The sequence below is a fragment of the Agelaius tricolor genome, unplaced genomic scaffold, assembly GCF_023055355.1.
Source record: "Agelaius tricolor isolate 1412-34295 unplaced genomic scaffold, bAgeTri1.0.p SCAF_70, whole genome shotgun sequence".
Lineage (NCBI taxonomy): Eukaryota > Metazoa > Chordata > Aves > Passeriformes > Icteridae > Agelaius > Agelaius tricolor.
Window position 1 is genome coordinate 1,143,645 of NW_027269330.1, and position 22,627 is coordinate 1,166,271.

Consider the following 22,627-nt stretch of genomic DNA (forward strand, 5'->3'; position numbering starts at 1 on the left):
AACTCAGGCAGAAAGTTACACCACAGAGCAACTCACTAATCCAGCACACATGTCCCAGATTTACTCCCCTGCAACACACTGAGTTTGCTCTGTATTAACCCCCCAGGGGCTCACCACAAAGGTGAGGGCAGGGTTAATGTCAGCTGGGTCCTCACCCTGCTTTCCTGACCTCGACAAACTCCTGCAAGCTGCCCACAGACCTCACAGCCTTCAATCCAGGCCTAATGGTAAGAGATCACCCCTGGGAACAGACACAGAGCTGCTCCTGTGCCCAAACTGGCTGAGAGTGGCTCCACTGTCATTTCAGACATGCCACAGCACATCAGACCCTGAGGAGGTTCTCCCCTGCTCTACCTGGCTCTCCTTGGTACACGTGGCATGTAAAACAATGGCCAGTGGCACAAACAAACATCTGTGAGGGCTCTGAAAATAGAACCTGCCCCACTAAGCACATCTAAATTTCAAATGCACACTGCAGCCTCCTCCCTGGCTGAGTGTTTCATTCCAGCTCCTTGAGAGCAAAGGGAACATCTTTTTGTTTGTGGGATTTTCCCCAAGCTGGCCCAGCTCAGCACACAGAGCTTTACAACACACTTTCATGGTCAGAGCTCCAGAGGCCACTTTCAAAAGCTCCTAAGGATTCCTGCCCCAAGGCCAACACTTCTGAAGCAGCTCCTTTTAATCTGGAAACAATTCTGTGAGCTATCTCAAATAAGTTTCAGGCCACTGTGAATAATTCATCAGGTACATTCTGGCACGTGTGCAAGCCACAATTATTCACAAACATTTGTGTTTAAGTAGATCTATAGATGGCAAACATATGGTAAGCAGCACTGAGAGGCTCATTTCTTTTTTAATCTCCCAGCAGAGAGGTGTGCCTGTGCCCACTTTCCCTCATTACCAGCAGGAGCAGCACAGCGTGGGCAGCTGGCAGACAGGCAGGAGGATGCCAGCAGCTCCCTGCTGCACCCTGGGGCCACAGCTCACCTTCAGGTCCCTGTGGATGATGGGGGTCTTGCACTGGTGCAGCCTGGCCACGGCCTCGCAGGTGTCGCAGAAGATCTGCAGGACCTCGCTCTCGGTGAAGCCGCTCTGCAGGCGCTGGTTCATCAGGTTCACCACCTGCCCCCCTGCAGGACACAGAGCAGGACAGGGAGGGGTGGGGTGACAAATCAGAGCAGGGACAGAGCTGTGACCATCCCAAATCACAGCAGGGAGACAGCTCTGACCATCCCAAACCACAGCAGGGACAGGGAGCTGTGACCACCCCAAACCACAGCAGGGACAGTGAGGTGTGGGGTGACAAACTACAGCAGGGACAGAGCTGTGACCACCCCAAACCACAGCAGGGACAGAGCTGTGACCACCCCAAACCACAGCAGGGACAGAGCTGTGACCATCCCAAACCACAGCAGAGACAGAGCTGTGACCATCCCAAACCACAGCAGGGAGACAGCTCTGACCATCCCAAACCACAGCAGGGACAGAGCTGTGACCACCCCAAACCACAGCAGGGACAGAGCTGTGACCATCCCAAACCACAGCAGGGACAGGGAGCTGTGACCATCCCAAACCACAGCAGGGACAGGGAGCTGTGACCATCCCAAACCACAGCAGGGACAGGGAGCTGTGACCATCCCAAACCACAGCAGGGACAGAGCTGTGACCATCCCAAACCACAGGAGGGACAGAGCTGTGACCATCCCAAACCACAGCAGGGACAGGGAGCTCTGGGGTCCCCACACCACAGCAGGGACACTGAGCCCTGGACTAATTTTCTTATTTTTCTTCCAAATAGGATTTCTTTTGTCTGACTAGAGGAATAAAAGGCTGGATTTGGGGCACCCACAGTCCACAGATTAGTCTGCCTCATGTAAGCAAGAGGAGAGAGGAAGGGAGACACTCAGAAAACCCACAGGTTAAGTGGCTTGGCTGCAAAGAATTAAAAATCCATCTGTAACAAGGGAAACTCTGGACAAACAAAAGCAAGTTTTCATGAACGAGCCCTGGATTTGTCTCAGCTTTGGGGTTTTGTTGCTGTCAAGGCCTTTCCAAAACAATCCTGAGGGTTTTTTCTCCTCTAAATGCCCTAGACAGAGAGAAAAGCTCCTTTCTGAAGCTCTGGTGAAGCAGGACTGCATCATTCCACATCACAAGTGCTGGAAAACTTTCGTGGTAGGAAAGAAAAGCTCAGTTTAATGAATACTACAGCTGTGAACATTTTACACCCAAAATGAATGCAGTTCTGCACACAAAGGCACTGATTTGGTTTGGAAACTGCTGGCCACAAAAGGAAAGTAACAAGGGAAAAATCAGTGTGTAACAAGCATTGCAGGGGGAGGGCTGCCACGTGAGGAAAGCCACCTCCCTCCAGATGGAAGGAAACTCCTCAGAAAGATGGGCTTTATTCATCAGCCCAAAATGTGGGTCCTGCAGCTGGGGGTGCCTGTGGAGAGCTCAGGTTTGTACCTCCCTCACACTGGGCTCTGCACATGGGGCTGAGCAGGGATTTGCCAGCACTGCTAACAGCAGCAGCTTGAAGCTTTAAGAGATATTATGGGTGATTCCTTCAGCAAAACTGCCCAAAAAGTTCCTCCTCTCACCAGCAAACAACCCAGGGCAAGGCAGGCCAGACTCCTGCAGCAAACAAAGCAGCAAAGAGGACGGGGCAGAGCAGAAGCCTGCACTGGGCCTGTTCACACACATCTACACGTGTGTAAATGCTATAATGCTTTTGAGTTCAAACCAGACAGGCCCAAAAATACCCATTTCCATCAGCTGCCACCACCCAAACCAGCCACAGGCTCCTGAAGTCACCTGGCCAAAACATTATTTTTGCTGAACACTCTTCTGCGAGAAGACAGAACTTGAGCCCAGCACATGCATCATGTTCCAAACACCACACCCCAGCCACAAAGATCAAAGCTTTGGGACAGATGGAACAGCCTGTCTGGCTGCAGACAGCCAAGCAAAAAGGTCAGAGGTAAGAGGAATGCTTTTTGGCCTCCCATTAGCCATGTCCTGCTTCTTCCAGAACAATCCTAGGCCAGGCCGATGTGGAACAAAGCTTGCAATGAGATTAAAGTGAAGAAAAATTACATTCCTGACTGCTTTAAGAGGAGCCATTTCTTGTGTGGAGCATTCTAAAGACAACAGCAAGATGTATTTGAGGGTTCTCCTTCCCAACAGAGGGGTCCAGGGGTACCCTGGGCAGCAGCAAGGATGGCCCCAATCCCACGGGCAGAGTCAGCACAGCCCTAGTCCTGGCTTTGCCCAGCTCAGAGCAGCTTCCTGGCAGCTCAGGGACAGCTCCTGCTTCCAAAGGAGGATGTGCAAGGCCCCTGCAGGCACAGAAGGACAAACCCCCCCTGCCCAGCCCCACTCACCCCGGCAGAAGTCCATGAGGATCAGCACCTCCCACACATCCCCACTGCTGACGGAGTTGATGCTGGAGTCGATGTAGCCCACAATGTTCTTGTGGCCAGACAGATCCCGCTGCAAGACAGACAAATGGACACGTGCAACAGCCAAAGGTACCCCTGGACCAGCCAAAGGTACCCCTGGACCAGCCCCATCCACACCATGGACCAGCCAAAATCAATGTACCCATGGACCAGCCAAAATCACCCATGGATCAGCCAAAATCAATGTACCCATGGACCAGCCAAAATCACCCATCGACCAGCCAAAATCACCCATGGACCAGCCAAAATCACCCATGGACCAGCCCCATCCACACCATGGACCAGCCAAAATCACCCATGGACCAGCCAAAATCACCCATGGACCAGCCCCATCTACCAGCCAAAATCACACCATGGAGCAGCCCCATCCTCACCATGGAGCAGCCCCACCCTAACTTTCCACTAACCACCATTGCAAAGGCACCAAAGACAGGCAGACAAGAGAAGGCAGCAGCAAGTGAACCCCAAGTAAACAAGCTGTAATGTGAGATCTAATCTCACCTTTTCCCACGTAGCCCAAAGCTTCCCTGCACTATCACAAACTGCAGCAGCTCACTTAAAAGGTATTAACCTCATTTAAAGCTACTGCAGGAATCACACACAGAATTGTAGGAGTTTCTGACATCCACCCCAAACCTGCATCTCGTGTGGTAAACTCACAAAATGAGGATTTTATATTTCCTTCCCCACCTGGCAGCTGCTCTCAATTCTTATCAGTATCTTTGAATACAACTTCAAAAGTGGCACTTCCACGTTTACCATGCTGCAAACAAGATTAGGCAAATCTATTTGGATCATCTCCATTTTGGCTTTGTTTAGGGAAGCTAAGTTTGAAACAGCTATTAAAAATAGCTATTCCATCATATAAATCCTTGTGCCCAATAATCTGGAGAAACATCCCAGAGCTTATTACAAACACTTTACATTTCAAAAGCCCTGGCAGCAGCTACCCCACAAATACTGCTTTAATCTACCACCCTCAGTGATGCAGAGATAACCTTCATCCCAACCCAGGATTAGAAGATGCTGTGATACAGATTTATCTCAGGATGGAGGTCTGCCATTCATGCACTGATTGCAGTTCAGAGATACCAGAATCATCAGCCTTTTCTCATCAAGTTTAAAAGGCTGAGGTCTTGAGATCTCAAGATTGTGAGACTGAATTCCAAAACCCCAGCCATGCTCACATCTCCTGCCCTTCCTTTTCCCAATAAACCATGACGTTCTCCCCTCCTTTTCCTGGCATTCCCTGGGTTTTTCAGATTTTCCTTGTCCCCTGAACAGGAACTTTTGAGATAGTTCAATATTAGATTTTCACACAGTCCAGAGGTGAGGATTTCCCACACAAAAGCCATTTTTGCTAGGAGAAGGCAGGGTTTGTGAGCTGATGGCACAGAGCCCACGAGCTCACTGCCCAGGCTCCTGCCCAGGGCAGGCACTCACCATGATCTGGATCTCCCTCTTGCAGACCTGCAGGTCGTACTCGTTATTGACATACATCCTCTTCAGGGCACACTTCACCCCATTGCTCGTCCTCACCAGGAACACGATTGCAAAGCCACCTGTGCAGGACACAAGAGCACCTGCTCATTAACCAGAAACCTCTCTGCTGCCAGCCCTGTCCCTGCCAGGGGGTGCAGCAGGGCCAGGGGGCACCGAGCAGCTCCCACCCTCCACAGTGGAAATGCTCCTTTTGTGCCTGGACACTTATCCCAGGGACTCACAGGGATCCAAGGGGGCAATCTTCAATTAATGGCAACCAAGTCAACACTTAACATCTCCATAAAAACAAGCAATTACACCAGCTCCTGCTCCTGCCAGACACTCCCTCGTTGCTCCATTAATTCCCATTATGAAGAAGAAAGCTGAAGGACAGCAATACTGCCTTGGACAGAAATCAGAGCTACAGATCACCCACTGAACCACCAAAGGCCTAAACTTAAAAGGCTCTGCAACTTTGAAGCATCTCAGTTACATTACAAAGCTGATTTGTGCAAGAAGCAGAAGAAACATCTCCCACATGCAGTTTGATGTTAATGCTTTTAAATCGGGACAGAAGAACAAGGGAAAAACCCACAATTCATTCTGTGGTCATTGCTATTGGTAAAGTCAGGATTCCCAGGATAAATTGACTTGTTTCAGATGAAAGCCTTTAATCTCTGTCAGCTCTCCATCCAAACACACAGGTTTGCATTTGCAGTCCTGGCAGAAATAGGAGCTGAAGGAGGATGGAGGGGTAGAGGCACCAGAAGTTTCACACCTGGCTCTGGAGATGGGATGGATTTGGGCAGAGTGGCACAGATCCAGCAGCCACCAGTGCTGCACACTGGTGAAAAGGGAGGCACAGTGACACTGCTGATGCCACAGCCCAGCAGCACCTTACACAAATTCCTTCATGTCCAAGGACTCATCATAAAGGCCCAGCCCAGGGGTGATTTATGTGTCTCCAGAAGCCCCACTACAAGGGGAGCAGCAGGTACACACTACAGAACCCAATTCACACCCCAAGAGTTCCCCTTTTCTTCACAGGGTGCCAGAAAGCAGCAGGGCCCAGCACACACAGCTCCAGATGTGTTTGTGCCCGTGGTTATCCAGCACTTGCACCCATCCCATGACACACAAAGCCACGCTCGGGTGAAGTTTACTGACAGGAAAGAATGAAAAGCAGCAAATGGCCAGACAACACTGCTGTGTGTAATGCACGAGCCTCCCTGCTTGTTTTCAATGCTTTTTATGACATTACAGCTCCTTCTTCCACAGGAGTTACACACACAGGTACCTCACCTGCCAGCATGGTGACCTCTCCTGGCAGGTCAACCCCAGTTTCACACAGCAGAAAGATGGGACAGGAAGAAGAAACAAACCAAAAATGACTGCTCCTCCCTGCCCCCCCACAACAAAATATAATCATCATCAAGACTTCAATTAAAGGTCCTGAAACTACGGCCAGGCTGCAAAATGGACACTCAGAGTGAGCCAAGTGGGCCATGGCCCTGGCATGCAGCAGCCACAGCTGCTCAAGCCCCCGTGCAGCTCTGGAGGGGCCTCAGTGCAAAGTGCTCAATTCAGACCCAAAAATAACCCTGACTCTCCCTGAAGCTGCTTCAAGTTGAGGATCTCAAATTACAAGGCGTTTTTAAGAGCTCCTGAACCCACAGCAGCAGCCTCATTGTTCTCCCCAGCCACATTTGTCTCGTTTTTGGAGAGCAAATCTGCACATCCCGCTGTGAATCTGCAGCCCAAAGGGTGCCTGTGGAAAAGAGTAACACAGCATTGCCCTGATTTTCCTTCCCCCTCTTATAACCCACAATGGAGCCAGGAAGAAATAAGGGACCATAACCAACATAATTTTCCCAAACCCTACTTTGCTAACAGCTCATATTTTTCAGAATCATTGGAGAGATCAGGCTTGGAATCCCTTTTTTGTTTAAATTTCTGTATTTCCAATATACAGTAATAATAATACAGTATTTATATAATACTGTATATAATATAATATAATATAATATAATATAATATAATATAATAATACAGTATTTCCATGGATCTCAGAAAAATACTAGGGAAAAAAAAACAACTAAAGAAAAATCCCACCCAAAACAAAACAACCCCCAAAGAGTTGCTTTTTCAAAGTTGATTACAGTCTCAGTTTTGGTTTTGTTAATAACAGCTCCACCCCAGGGCTCAGTTCCCCTTTCCCAGCTCTGGCCAGCAGGATAGGGGATCTCTGTTTACAGTGCTGTGCTCAGCAGAAACAAACACGAGCTGAGCAGCAAAAATACATCAAAAATACATTTACCTTATCTTTTGACTGCTGACAGCTGCCTAACCCTTCCTCCTTGCCCACTGCACATCTACAGCACCACCAGCGCCTCCTCAGCCTCCAGAGCTCCAGACCACAACCAATTTCTCCCTCATTATTCCAGTCCAACCCCCAACTTGGCTAAATCCTGGTAAAGTTGAAAGGAAACAGATCAAAGACAAATTTACAAGCAATTATGATGGAGCCCTGCCAGCTGCACATTACAGGACCGTTTCCTTCTCAGAGAGCAGCAAGACAAGAGCAAAGATGGTCCCCTGGGATCTGAGCAGCCAAGGTCGGCTCAGGAGCTGTGCTGCACGTGCCAGGGAGGCTGGGCCACGCTCAGGCACAGCTCAAAGTACTCCAGGCACCAGGAACATCCCCGTCTCCCTGTGCTAAAGCCTCTTTGCCAGTGCACGTGGGGAAAGCAAAGGCACGGGACCAGCGCGGGCTTCAGCTGCAACAGAGGAAATAAATCCAGAGACCTGCGAGTGCCAGAAGGGACAGGAGCGAGAGCTGAGCCTGAGAGTCACCTCAGAGGACAGCTTTCCCCTGCACATGTGCCTCTGATTTGAGGGTCTGAAGGAAATTCAACTCTCATCTCACACCAGCCAGCAAAAGCTAAAATACCCATTCTAAAACGTGGGAAGTTATTTCTGTGTTCACCCTTAGGACATAAGAATATTGTGGAGCAGGCAGCACACAGCCAGCACTGGGATCACCATCAGCTCAGAGCCACCACCAGATACATGGGTCTCTCTGGGGAAATTTTTTTTGTGTCTCTTTGGTGTTTTAGGCCTCCCTCAAGTGCACGGAAACATGGTTATCAAGCTACACACTGCTGCCTGACTGTTGCTCTTGCTAAAAGGCTTTAGGATAAGCTGAAAAAATACTGGGAAGTTCCAATTATCTCCAGTCAATAGAGATGCCAGAGCAATTTTCCATGCAGGTTTGTGTCAGGGCACTGGCCAGCTGCCAGCTCTGGTGCTTGTGTTTTCAGCCCTTCTGTAATTTCAGCAGGATGCACAACTCCTCACAGTGCATGCACACAGCCCAGCACTGCTGCTGCAGCTGATCCCTGAGTGCAGTGCATGCCCACAGCCCAGCACTGCTGCTGCAGGGATTGGCACCAGGGCACCCCCTGATCCCCCTCCATGCTCTGCACGCACACCCCACTGTGCCCCAGCACTGAGGGGAAGCCAAGTGCTGCTCAGATGTCCCCAGAACTGCCCCAGGAACATTCAGCCTCCAGGGACAGCCAGCCAGGCATTTTAAGCTCCAGCTGTACCAGCAGGCACTTAATTTTAAGTGCTCTGCTGAACCAGGCACAAAGGCACTCCATTTGCACAGTTCCAATACTCACTGATCCTTATCCATCAAGAATTATGTCATATTTTGCCTTATCTCACCAGCCACAAGAACTTCCTTAGCACTTACCTTCCCAAGTACAAGGGCAGGCCCGCTCAGGTTTTGTTTTCTCCCCCCAGTCAGGATGCTGTGGTGCAGCTGCAGGAAAACCAGGGTGACTCCCTTGCACGGGGTGTTTCCAGCTCACCATGCCCAAAGCTTTACTAAAACACTCAGTGATGAGGTTTTCCCCCAGCCACAGCCACAAGCAGCTGTCACACAGACACTGCACATCACCCATCACTGGGCAGCACCACCTGAACCATTTTCTCTCTGCTGCTGTCCTGAGCAAGCCATCCTGCACCTCTGGCTCCTCTAACTGGAGCACATACAGTCATTAAAAAAGAAAAAAGCTTTTCCCCAAGTTGTGTACACACAGTAGTCACTCCTTTCAACCCAAATCATTCTGTGATGTGGTTCTTGATCCCAAAGCACCAATGGTTTTGGGCATCTTTTCCAGAGATCCATGTGCCCTGTGATGCTCTGAGCAGCTGAGCTGCAGGGACCCCAACAAAGCCTTCCTGTGAGTGCTGGAAGTGGCACTGGGACCCAGCAGGAGCCTGCAGAGACTCCCCAGCAGCTCCTACAAAAAGCACCAGAGCCCCACAAACCCAGCAGGGCCAGGGAGGAGAGCCAAGGGGAGCAGCCCCACTGACCCTGCCTCGTGCCACGCTCTGCTGTGACCCTCCACACAAGTAAATATTTGCTGCTGCATTTTAATATGGGCTTTTTATTTCAATAATAGCTCCCCATGATTTGCATCAGGATTACAGTGCTATTTTTGTGGCTATTAATCTGCACCAATGTATTCTTTCTGCTGCCTTTATTCCACTCTCCCACTGCCCAGCAGGAGGGTCCTGCTGCACACACCTGCTGAAAACACACCATTTCAAATCCCATTTTCCCCACTTTTATGCCACTTCGGAGCTCTTTGTTTCCAGGACAGGATATTTCACTCCAAATTAAGCTTTCTGTTCCAGCATTATTCCTTGTTATTCCTAAATGTGCCCACAAACCAGAGGCAGCACTGTGGAGTGTTCTGTGTGATCCAGAACGAGGGGTTGGAATGAACAGGATCACTGCACATTGCTTTTTCTGCTTTATGAAGCATCTGCAACACCTTTCAAGTCACAGTGTGTCAGCATTAACATCTTTACAGGAAAATACAACTGCCTCATTTTGTTTTGAAAGTCATCTGAGGCATAATTCAGAAGGCACAGTAATGAGGCAGACTTTGCATTAGGGCTGTAATAGCCAACATCACGAAAATACCAAAGGAAGGGAAGACAACACTGGTACAATCCATGATTTACTGAGTTCAACCTGGAACATTATCTCTGCTCCTCCTTCCTTTGGATGGAGACAGTCAGAAACACGAGCAATTTGCAAGTAATTTCTCTGCTTTTCAAGCCATGCTGTTAAAAAGGATGTTACTGGGGTAGGAAAAGATTAACAGAGAAGGGCAAAAAACTTAGAACTTGACCAGAGAACATTTGGGTCAGTTTGCCAACACCACTGAGAGCAGCAGGGTGAGCTGCAGGCCCTGCTCCCCCAGACCTCCTCTCCCACAGGGGCTCTGCAGCCTGGCTCCAGAAAGCAAAATCTGCACCTCCAGGTGGCTCCAGCCCAGAGCTGACCCCCAAACCACAGCATCTCCTGCTGAGAGACAGCAACAAGTGATCCCAACAGGATGGGACTGAAGGCTCCCCTCTCCTGACACCCTGGCCATGGCAGAACGTGTCACCCACAGGGAGAAACCCTGTGGAGGTTTCCCTGAAGCACAAAGGATTGCACCTGAGCCAGCCCCTCTGGCAGGACTGGCACTGCCCACAGTCCCTCCCAGCACCTGCTCTGAGCTGTTCTTCCACCGCTCTCCTCACACTCCCCACGTGCTCTGCACCAATTTATTCCTGGCTGCTGTCATCCTGTCACCACCAGGTCATCTCTCCAAAATCTCCTCTGGATCTCAACCCCAAGTTCTCCCCACATGCCAGGGCAGCTGTAACCCATCTTTCCCCCTGGAAGGATGCTCTCCACTCGTTCCCAGATGATCCAGCACCACAGGGCTGGAGGACTCAAAGCAGTGTGGTTGTACGAATGCTCTCCTTTGTGCTTGCATTTTGTTGTTTTAGTACTACATGTTGGAGAGACACGACACTTGGGCTTTGGGATTTAATTAGTGCCTGTGACTCACTCTGCCACCCAATTCCATAATCCTCTGCTTACAGTGGGGTATTTACATGCCATTTTATAGCCATATAAGTGAAGATTATTCACCCTCAAGCTGCAGGCACAGAAAACACACAGTCTGTCCCAAGGCACAGGCTTGCATCACCTCTCAGGAGTACACAGATAAAATAAAGATAAAACCAGTGTTTGCTCCCCATAACCCAGGCTAAAAAAAACAGGATTTTCTGCACCTGGGGTAAACTGTGTCAACAGTCAGCACACTGAAGCACAAAGCACTGCCAGGGTGTGTCTGTCACACAAACCCACAGGGGTCAGGGGTACCTGCACAACTGTCTGAAGGTGGCAGCGGGGACAGAGGTGACACTCAGGACACACCCCACACACAACAGCAGCAGCAGGCTCTGCTCCAGGAGGGCCTGAACGTGGATCTCCTGCTCTTACTGCACCCAAATGTCTGTAAACAGTGCATGTGTTTGTGTACATGTGTGTTATAAACCAGAGTCCAGTTCTGAACCAGAACAGAACAAACCCTCGTGTCCTGCCAGCAGCCTCCCCAGCTGAGGAGAGCAGATAATAACACTAAACTAAACAGGGCCCCTCTCAGCCCAGACTTTCTACCTCAAAGGAAATAACAAGCTTTACTTAGTTGGCTTTTGTTGTATTAAGTCCCTTGACTTATCCTAGCATAACAGTGCCAAGGTGAAGGGACTGCTTCAGGCTGTCCCAGCATCTCCCAAAGCAGAATTTCAAGGAGCTCTCAGTGCCTGACCTGACCATACTCATCTGAACAGAGAGTCAAACACACTAAAACCAAACAAAAATCTGGGTGGTTCACTGAGCTTTCAGCTGTGGCTTCATCTGCTCCTTTGGGCTGTTTCCATGCCCCTAAACAGCACTTTAAAAGGTTTCATCCTGGAGTGGAGATAGAACAGCTCTGGGAAACTTATCAGATCAGATCTTGAAACATCAACCGCCAATTAAATAGTCTGAACATTTGAGTTTTATCTTGAGGGCAAAAAAGAAAGGGCACACCACTAACTCCAGCTGAAAGAGTTTCGTCTGTGTAAGGAGCAATGGTCACAGTAACTCAAATTTCAGCCCTGTTCTGACCATTTTAATTGGCTGTAGGAGGCAATCAGAGCTCCAGAACTGCAGGGAAAGTAGATAGCACCTAGATAAAGCAGCGAGGACATCTAGTATTTCATGACAGGAAACCTGAAACATGCACCGTATCAGGAGAATCAGCTGAATCCTGCATCTCCCCAAATGGAAAATGAGCTCAAAAGGTATTTTTGCAACAAGATCAGGAATTTAATAGTGAACATAGTCTACAGAAGACTGTACCAGTTACAACTGCAAAAAGTCAGGAGAGCTCAGAGCTAAAGTGAACATACAGGACACGCAGCTATTTTGTGAGTGGTTCTAGTGATGATACTTCAGTGCAAGAAACACAAGGGACACAGACACAGGTTGTGTGTCAAGCCAGCCAAAGGCAGAATCCTCCTGGCACAGGACAAACTCCTGAAGAATACTCAAGCTTTGCTGGGCAAACCACCAGCTCCCCTTCCCTCCCTGCAGAGCAATGTGCTCAGCTTGTTTTTTCCTAGCAAATGCTGGGGCTTCCCAGCCCTCATCCTGCTGCCAGAGGAAAGCAGTGCTGGGAACCTGAGGTGGATCCTGTGCTCACCCAGTCCATACTCACAGCAGCAGCAGCTCTGAGCAGGGCAGGTAAACACTCACTGCCTCATGGTGCATGAAGAGAAACACACGTCAGCCCCACAGCTCCCAAAGCTGGGCCCTGCCCTTCCAATAGTCACCATTTCAAGCAGCCAGAAATTCTCCACACATTCCCTTCGAGCTGGGGAGAATCTGGCCTGCACAAAGTCCATCTGCACAGAAGCAGCAAGCAGAGGAGCCCAGGCTGGCCAGCAGAAGCCCCTGAGCCAGCCTGAGGCTGCGTGAGCTCCCCAGGCACGCAAAGCCCAGCACCTGCCCACACAAAATGCAGCTGGGACTCAGTGGGAGGCGGGAGGAAAAAGGGAAAAAACCTAAAGAACCAGCTTCAAAGATTCCTCCAGAGTCCATCAGACAGCATCCATCACCAGGGCAAAGGTGTGATGCCAAGAGAGCAGAACAGCCCAGGCAAAGCCCTGCTGATCACAGACCCTTCCCACCCCAGCCCCAGAAAGCTGCAGCTCCTCCAGCTCCAGCACTGCTTAAGCTTTAGCCTTTAAATACCACCAGGAAAACTCTAACAGAACACCCAGCACATCTGAGCAGAGGACTTCTCCCCAGGTAAAACAAAGGCTTAAGCTCACACAGAGCTCATGGGTCACTCTCAGCCAGGGGAAAGCAGGGCCACAGTCAGCCCTACACAGATTTACCATAGCTGAGAATCCTAATGTGATTATCCAATATTACCAACATAATTATAGGGCCCTTGCTTAATGTCACTGCTGCAATATCTAGGCCATGACAGGACAGATTTAGATTTACAAGCTCCACCCCCTCCTTTTAAATAGGCAGGACACATCACCACGGTTAATGTTGGTGTGGCAGCCCCAGCCAGGAGCGCCTGAACTGTGCAAAATAATACAGCCAGAAACCCCCACAACACCAGCACAGCCTCTGCCTCTCCTGATTCCAGGAGAACAAGACTGGTTGTCCAGGGATTGTGGCAGTTTTGGCAGTGAACATTCTATCAGCTGTGATGCTCACAACCACAAACAGACACAAAATAATTAAACAGTCACAGGCATTTTCACTGCATGGACAGCACGGGAAAAGCATAACTGCCTCTTGTCACTTCTCTGGGGCTGCCTTAAAACCACCCAGCTTCGTTTCTTTGCATGTTTCAGGACCCCAACTCATTACAGACCTCACTCCCCACACAATCCTCCTGCAACTCCCTGCCAGGCCCATGGAGAAGGACAAACAGGAAGCTGTAAATCACAACACAGCAGAGAAAGGAGGGGAAGGAAATTAATCTCTGCCATGCAGCAGCATTTTAGAAGCCTAAAATAATCACTGGGCAAGATCCAGGCTGTGCATTAAAGCCACACTGCTGTCAGAAGCTCCAGTCCAAGGGCAGCAGGAGCTTGGCACTCCCAGAGCAGCCCAGACACCCCAAGTCAGGGGCATTGAAGTCTCCCAGTGTTTGCAGTATTTGTGACAGCAATTTCATAACAAACAGCAGCTCACTGGAGGCTCTGGCCCCGTGCTGGCTGCCACAGCAGGAAGCACGTTTAGGTGTTCACGTGGGGGGATTTGCTGGGCATGTGCTCTGTGCACAGCCCTGTGCATCCACTCCATGACTCCCTGACAGGCACACTTGCAAACCCAAAGCTGATAGAACAGTGTTTTATTACTATGCAGCAAGACACGCTGCCTCCAAACAGATTACTTGGCAAGGCAGGCTCAGTCCCTCTCTATTGTAACAATTTTAGTCCCTGAACTTCCACTGTAAGCCCGAAAAAAAATAAAAATTAATGGGTCATGAATAACTCACGGCTTAAAAAAAAATTTAAAAGAATCATTTGTTTAGTTACCAGTCAGCCCTTTAAAAAGCACATTTCAGCTGCTATTATTCCCAGCAGCTGCTAATAGCATCTGAGCCCTTGTTCATCTCCAAGTGAAATTAGCACTGGCATCAACATGCTGTGGAGCATGACGGGCTGAGCCAACACGGCTGGAACTGCAAAGCCAGCAAGAAGCTGCAGCAACTGCAGGCAGCTCAAGAGCTTCCCTGGAAAGGCAAGGAAGCCGTGAATCACAGAGCAGAGCAAAAAGCAAAACCAGCCAAGCAGAGAGCAGGGAGAAAGCAGGATGAAGGCCAGGGCTGGGACTCACTGGGCTGGCTGCAAGGGCCAGGCAGAGCAGGCCGTGGAGAGGTGTCATGGAAACAGCACACCCCATTTGGGAAGCAATTATGCAAGGATCCTAGGACAGCTGACAGCAACACACAAGTCAGGCGTTCAGGAATCCTGGTTCCTCAGGCAGCACCCGGACGGGCTCCTGGGCACAACTCCACACATGCCAGGAAGAGCCCGAGCTCACAGCCCACAGGATCCTGCCAGAGCTGCACAGCAGCCCATGGAGGCTTCCTCTCCTCAGCCCCAGGAATGCATGGCTCACCTCTCCAGGAAGGGCAGATACCTACAGGTCATCACCTGTGTACCTGTGTAACTACAGCTCACAGGCAGCCCTGGGCCACCGAGTGCCATCCCCCTGAGTAACAGGACAGCACAGCTGAAGGACACATCCCATTCCTCTGCAGGCAGATGCCAATCCAGCCCCGGAGACAGCAGTGAACCTGGCAACTCCTGAGTACACGCCAGGCATGCAGAGAGGTATCCACCATCCCACCAGGCAGCCCCAGGCACAGCCAGGAGCACAAAGGATCCATCATTCAGCATTCAATGGGAAAAAATAGCAGCTCTACATGAAACAGGGCTTTGAGATTTCCACACGTGCACAGGTGAAGAGGGAGAGGCACAAACTATTTGTCTGTTCATTTGTCAGAAGTCCAGGAACAGGAAAAGTTGCAGGGGTCCAGAACCTGCAGTCTTGTGACTGTTACTCACCAAGCCTGGAACCACTGGGGATTGAATCCATCAGTTCAAATGAACTTAAATAACTGCTTTACTTATTTATATCCCAACTTAAATAATAAATATATCACTAAATGCATCAGTTGCAGAAAAACTTTCAAAGGCCTTCTTATGTTAAGTTTAAAACAAAAGCAAAAGGTAGAAAACAACCACCTGTCCCCCTTCAAAACTAGCATCATTTTAATTTTTTAAAAGTCCAATACATTTAATCCTGTCACATGTGCTGCTGAAGGCTGGGTGAGCAAGGCTGAGTCTGTGTTTCTGTGGTCTCTGAATAATGCCAGTCTCCAGAAGCTGCTGTGTGTCAGCTCTCACACCATGATGAGCTGTACCGACCACCACAGCTGCCTGTTCCTCACACCCTCTCTGAACAGGCAGAGCAGCAGCAGCACACCAGTGTGCTCTGGTACCAAGGGAAGGGCCAGGAATCCCCAAGGAGCAGGGACAGGCTTTGTTCTGTATTTGCACAATGTGACACGGGGCCCAGGTCCATGATAAAAGTTCCTGGGTACTATGGTGACATGAATATTAATGACCCTGTGATTAAAACACCAGGCAAGGAGTTCTATTTGCATTTAATACAAGACTGTCCCTGCTCTGCTACACAGCCCTTATCAAATGGCTTCATCTTCATGGGCTTCAGCTTCTCATTTGTGAAATAATTTGATAAGCATCCCTGGCACCATCTGTGTGTCTGCTCTGCTGGGGCACAGGGGCACAGGCTGGGGCACAGAGGCACAGGCTGGGGCACACCTCACACCCAGAGCCTTCATGTTCTGCAGAACAGCTCAGCACTTCAAACTGCAACTGGCAGTGCAGCACAGAAACAGCAGGTTTCACATTCCCAAGCTCACGTTTCCATGTGAAATGTTCACATTTCCAAGTACATCTGCTGACTCAGAAGCAACAGGTAAAGGCTGAAAGAAAGGCTCTGACATTCAGCAGGTTTGCTCTTCCCAGAAATGTCCCCAAGGATGACAGGACAGTGTGACCTGCCTGTCCTGCCCTCCCTCCCAGCCCTTGCCACCCCACCTCAGGGCCCTGGGATGCATTTCTTCATTTCCTTACAAACACAGCCAATCAAAGCCACAAACATAGGAACCAGCAGGATCCCAGCAGCTGGGTGAAAAGGCAAGTGTGGCAGCACCTGAGTCCCTGCACACACACAGGTGCTGCCACAGATCCTTCCAACTGCAGAGAGTGTTTCCTTTGCCAATCTCAGGGTATTGCCCATGCCAGCAGCCACCTGCGTACCCCTGGTGTCACACACTCCTTGCCAAAGGTCATGAAGAGTCATTGGAGCAGAGCCCTGGGCCAGCAGCAGCCACCAAGAACCTTCCTGTGGCCATAAGGGAGCCTCTCCCATCGATCCTGCTCCCTCCTCACAAGCAGCAGCTCAGTGCCAGAGAGGTCTTTGTGGCCCAAGCCAGAAGCCATTAATCCTCCAGAGGGTCACAACAGGTAACTGGAATTAGCAGGTAGGTCATGCAGAGAAGGCACAGAAGGCAAAAGGTCTTAATTTCTGTGCTTTTCACATCAGCACTGATTTCTTGTATTCCTTTTAAGAATTTCAAACTGCTCTGGAAGTGCACATTTTGCATCACTCTCATGAACACCTGAAGAGCACCCCTCCAGGACCTGGGATAGCAGTGGAGTCACAAAAACACGTATAACACACCAAAGCAAGGGCTCCTCCTGCTTGCTCTGGTCCTTGGAGAGAGACTGATGTTCAGTGACAGCCACAGGAACCAGGCACATCGTGTCCTCATGGAGCATTCTGCACATCTTGAGACAAGCCTGAGTTTATTTCACTGCTGCCACTTGTGCAGCAAAAGCACACATCAGCCCTGCAAGCATCGTTGTGCTTGCAGAAGGAGAAACAAGCGAAGATGATATCTGAACAACAGCTGTGCAATTAGAGAGCCCCAGAAGATCTTGCATTTTGCTCTTCTCACACCCTCGAGAACAGCTTGTCAGATTGCTCCAGGCTCACACAGGCACATTCTGGGGCCCCCTACCACAGGCCCATGTGAAGGGAAACTGCAGTGTGACTAACAGTGAATGGAGATCAGCTCTACCTGCCCTCATCACAGCACCAGGCAGCTCCCAGCTCAGCTGTGAGGGGATGCACACGCAAATCCCTGCTCAGGGAACTCAGCTGCTGATGGCTTTTTTTATTTTTAATCTATGAGATCACCCGTCACTGGTACGTAATTTCTTTCTGCAAAATCATGAAGCAAACCAGATGCTATGAGCATCTTGTTCCAGAAATGTCTTTAATCCAATCCTGCAACACATGGCCCGGGGTCCTGGTGTCAGCAGGGGTTCTGCCACAGAGCAAGTGTGAATTCACACCCAAATCACCCGTGTGCCAAGAGCTCCAGTGAAACCACAGCGAGGAAACACAGACTGCAATTCAAGCACCCAGTCTGGAAGGGCACAGATCAACTCCTGACTTGGCCACACATGCTCTGCATTGCTTCACCTCCCTATCTGAGCTCCCAGCAGCCCTAAAAGGGGTGGAAGGACACATCCACAGGCTGTGCCAGGGCTCAGATTCTCTGGGTAGTGAGAGCTCCTGGCATTAGAGGAGCTGCAGCAGCTCCCCTCTGTTTCACTCTGCTGCATCACACTCAGGGCAGCTAACAATAACCTTCATTTCATTTAGTGGCAATTCCTGGACCTCCTACAAAAGGAGAAAGTTTCCATAATGACAAAAAGCCACAAATGAGAATTACCTTGCAGTGCCTCACTTGAGCCTTTCCAAATCTTCTCCTTGTGCTTGTAAATCACTGTCAGTATTGTTCCTGCTCTCAAGAAGCACAGCAGCCAGTATCTGATGCAAGCAGGTTTGTTTCCAGCACAAGGACAGCCTGTGCTTCCCCCACCCAAGGAAGGCAGCACCCCTTCCTGGGAAACTCACTCAGTCACCTCTTGTTATCAGCAGATAACTCCTCCATAAACCAATTCTGCTCATGGCATGTTCTCCTCAGAGACTTCCTGTCTCCTTCCACATGCAGAACACAAGTAAACACTTAGCACAAGAGAAGGCAAATTGGTTGTGACTTTCCAGAGAAGCAGCACCAGCCCTGCAGCTGGCACACTGCCTTCCCAACGGGCACAGCCTCAGCCTGCCCAGAACATCTACCCTGAATAAAGTCACCTTCAAGGGAAGCAGCTCCCAGCCCCAACACGAGTGTGCAGCACCCAGCCAGGGCTGACCCCTTGTTAGCCATGATTAATGCAGGTGGGTCAGCTGGGAAGGCAAGAAGTGCTAAATGCAGAGTGGATTCCAGCTTGTCTTCAGCACATTTGTAACTTCCCACCTGCTCTCCTCGAGCTGCTGACAAGCTCCTGCACAAAGGGGAGAAGGCCCATGCCACCATAAAAACATTATGCACATGCAACCAGAGTTAGCAACCTGTTCCTTTAAAACTACCAGAACACTTCTGCAGGACCCCAGCTGGAGTTAAACCATGTATTACCCCAGCCAGAATCCCACAGCTAGGCTTTCTTATACTGACAACTTCATAGCAGGACTGCTGAAACAGAAACTCCCTTGGTTTCCCATGGAAGCTCCTCCCTGGGATGGTGCCTGGCTGGGCCAGCACTGCCTTTAAACCAGCTTTTAGCTGCCATAAGGCACCAGCCCCACAGGCACAACCCAGACCCCTTCTGTGACAGGCCCACAAAGCCCAGCCTCTGGCCCACACAACTTCTTCCACACTTAAATCCACTAACACCTGCTTTTCCTCCCTGATTACATCTTAGGACACAGCACACACTGTCCCAGCAAAAGCTGTGCTGCTAAAAGCACCAGAACACTTGGGATACCTCAGCATTTAGCAAAGAACTCCCTTGGGATTCTTCACAAGTTCCTCTGGCTTCTACTCTCAGAAAAACAGACTGCTGGAACACAGAATCCAACATCCTACCTGGCAGAGCAGAGTACATGTTCTGCCTCACAAGAAACAGGGAAAAAATTAAAAAAAATAAAAATCCCATGTGCCATTCCAAGAGGACAAACAGTTTAATTCCTAATCCAAATGTCCCTGCTCAGGTGATTAGCAGCTGGCCCCTGGCTGAAGCTGGAAAGCAGTAACTCACAAAATACACTTCAAAGCAATGTCTGGAACCCAACCACACTGGAACTGGGTTGAGGATCACATAAATCTGCAAAACGTTCCTCAGATGGGGTTTGCTTTAAAGTGAAATTATTTCAGAAGAGGCTCACGTGTGTTTTCAGTGACCTCAGGTGATGGTGCTGCAGGGGAAGGAGGTGCCAAGGGAGAGCAGGGCAGGGGTCAGCAGAAACCCTCTGCACTCAGGGCAGCTCAGGGCACAGCCTGGGCATCCACAGCCTCTCCCAGCTGCTGGCACGTGCACTGCCCTGCAGGTCTGCTAAGGAAAGCCAAGGTGCATCCCACAATGCCCTTCCTTTCAAAACAGAGGAAAAAATACAGCTGGCAAATGTAGGATGACTCTGTGACTTTGCACTGGTTTGTAATACCAACCACCAAATGCTTCCAAATCAACACTAGCTACAGCACACAGGCATGGACCTGAAAAACTCCAGCGAGATATCCAACAATTATTAAACCTGACCCCCTTACACACTTGAAGGGGGAAAGACCTTAAAAAAAGTAGAACTCATTTTAAAAGTAACTTTTCCCAGGCCTGCAGAAACTCAGCCTGTGCTTTTTGCTAGAAGCAGAGCAAGATAAACAAAACCCTGCTCAAACATGTGCCCCATCAATGTTTACACACCTTGGCTCAGCTCAGCACTCTCCCACAACACTGTGAGTAAAGTCATACAAAACACAGAGGCCCTCAAAAATGGGACACTGGGGCAATCCCCAACCTGGTTCAGCTCCCCTGTGCCTCGTGGTACCTTGCCACACACACAGCTCTCCCAAACTCCTCAGCAAATTCCTCATTTATGGCAACATCCTTCTCAATGCTCCTGCTGCTTGGACCCCCACCAGAGGGACACCAACCTCCCCAGAGCTCCAGCATGGGGCTCTGTTGTTTTGGTTTTTCCCCTACACACAGGCAGAACCAAAGAGCAGTATCTGATTTGGGCCAGCGCTGTTTTGGTTTATTTTCAGAAAGAAAACAGCAAGACAGCAGCCTGACTCAGCTCTGTGAAGCACCATTCACCCCAAAAGCAGTCACAACACCCCTTGGGGCACTGTGTAACTAAACCTGGCCCTGCAGACCCCAGGGCCAGCAGCACTGTCCTCCCACCACAGATAATCCTTGTGCAAACTTTGGGGGGAATTGTTCAAGAGATTATTTGTGCTATTGCATAGATTAGAGCAGGAGCTCCAAGGACCCAACTAGGAACCACCTATTGCAACACCCTGTTTGTAAAGAACCCACTGCTTCACCACGTCCTAACACCACAACCAGCCCCTCAAATTCCTTCTGCATTACTCCCATCTCCTTCCTTCCAAAAGGAGGGGATGTTCCTCCCTGCCCAGACAGGCAAGTATCCAATCAGAACTATTTTTCAGGGGTGCAGGAGTTAAACCGAGCAGCTTTACCAGCAGGTATTTTGGGGGATCTACACCAGAGGCACATGGAGCCATTTGGCAGCTGGCACAGGCACTGCTGCAGCCAGGGCACACTCCTCATCAGCAGGGTTGCTCAGCAGAATTCAGGGTGACCAGGCACAGCTCTGACAGGCAGAGCCAAATCCCAACACTTCCATTCCAAAACTTCTGTTTTGTCTCCTCCACACCATTCATCACTTCATTGGTTCTCTCTTTTAAGGCACTTTTACAGCTCATTTTTTTTCCATGTTTCACAGGCTGCACCTAAGCACAGCCCTCCCCATTCTCTCCTAAAGCAAGGGGATGAGAGGTCCTTCCTTCCCAGACAGGATACTCCTCCTACAAAGTGCTTCCCAGGGGACTTTTCCTTTCAGCAGAAATAGCCAGGAGTTGCCTCTTCAGCACTGCTGAAACACCACTGCAGATACAGAGAGGCTTTGCAGCCGAGTTTCAGACGTCAGGAGTGCAGGGACTGGGCTGCCCACGAGCTCCCCAGGTCTCCAGCTGAGTCAGGGAGAAAGGGCTGTTTACCAGCACACCCAGAGCTGCAGCACTCCTGAGCCACGCTGCTCCCCAGCACAAAAACCCACAAAGCAGCCTGCAGACCAACACACCGCCTTGCTCGTGCCCCTGGGAGGCCCCACTCTGCACACAGAAGGACTTCACAGTGCCCACAGCAGAGTCTCAACAGGAGGGAGACACCTGGGCACCACCTTTCACCAGAAGCACTCCCTCTGTGCCTCACAGCAACTGTTTCACGGGGCTCAGCCTGCATGCAAGGCACCCAGAGCTGCAGGCCACGCTCCACCCCACAGACAGGAGCCAGGAGACGCAGGGAAAAGCCCCCAGAACCAGCAGCTCCCCCAGGACAGGGAGGCTCTTCCCCCCCAGGCAATCTGTGCTCCCACCTCCACCTCTGCAGCAGCAGGAGAGCCCGGTGACACACGGCTCCTCTTCCCAGGGCAGAACCTGCCAGCACATTACTCATCAGCAAAAAAAGCCTCTGCCTTCCCATGTTACCAGGATGAGGCCATCCTGCATTAAAGGGAGACTGACAGCTTCTCAAGTTTAGCTCATGTAGGTCCTCGGCTTCCAGGGCCAGAAGGGCCTTGGAAATACCAGTCCAGGCAAAGCTATATAGCAAATTTCAAGGGGGGAAAAAAAATCACTGTAGTTGCTAGGTAAAAGCCTGGTTTCAGTGCTCCTCTCAGCAGGACACATCAGAAACCAAGTCTGAAAAACAGCCACAGACCTATTTTCTTGTACACCATGGTGAATTCTTACAAATCTGAACACAGGCAGCGTACACAGAGTCCCTTTTCCATTTTAGGGCTCTTTCTGTAAAAGCCAACACAGGTCCTCCCACTCAGCTCTCTCCCAGCAGCTCTCCTCTCCCTCGCCATCAAAACAAAACACTGTTTGGACTAAATCTGCCCAGGATGCTGCGCAGGAGGCACCAGGGGCAGGTCTAAAGAGGCCAACATCCCTCTGAAGGTCGAGGCTAAGGTTACCAGGCAGAGCCATTCAGGAGGCTCCTCACAGCCCCAACAAATGAAATGTAAAATGATAGTTCAGGCAGCAGAGCTGGTTACAATTAAA

At 50.2% G+C, this 22,627-nt stretch overlaps 1 protein-coding gene across 4 annotated transcripts in view; it reads right to left on the reverse strand.

The window, feature by feature from the left end:
- Positions 1 to 22,627, reverse strand: part of AAK1 (AP2 associated kinase 1) — a 55,424-nt gene that overhangs the window by 31,333 nt on the left and 1,464 nt on the right. For all 4 annotated transcript variants that reach the window (XM_071417768.1, XM_071417766.1, XM_071417767.1 and 1 more), the window contains exons 3-5: positions 4,908 to 5,026; positions 3,387 to 3,495; positions 988 to 1,130 (exon numbers count right to left, since the gene is read on the reverse strand). In XM_071417768.1, the coding sequence (XP_071273869.1) occupies positions 988 to 1,130; positions 3,387 to 3,495; positions 4,908 to 5,026 (371 nt within the window). The remainder of the gene's footprint in view (positions 1 to 987; positions 1,131 to 3,386; positions 3,496 to 4,907; positions 5,027 to 22,627) is intronic.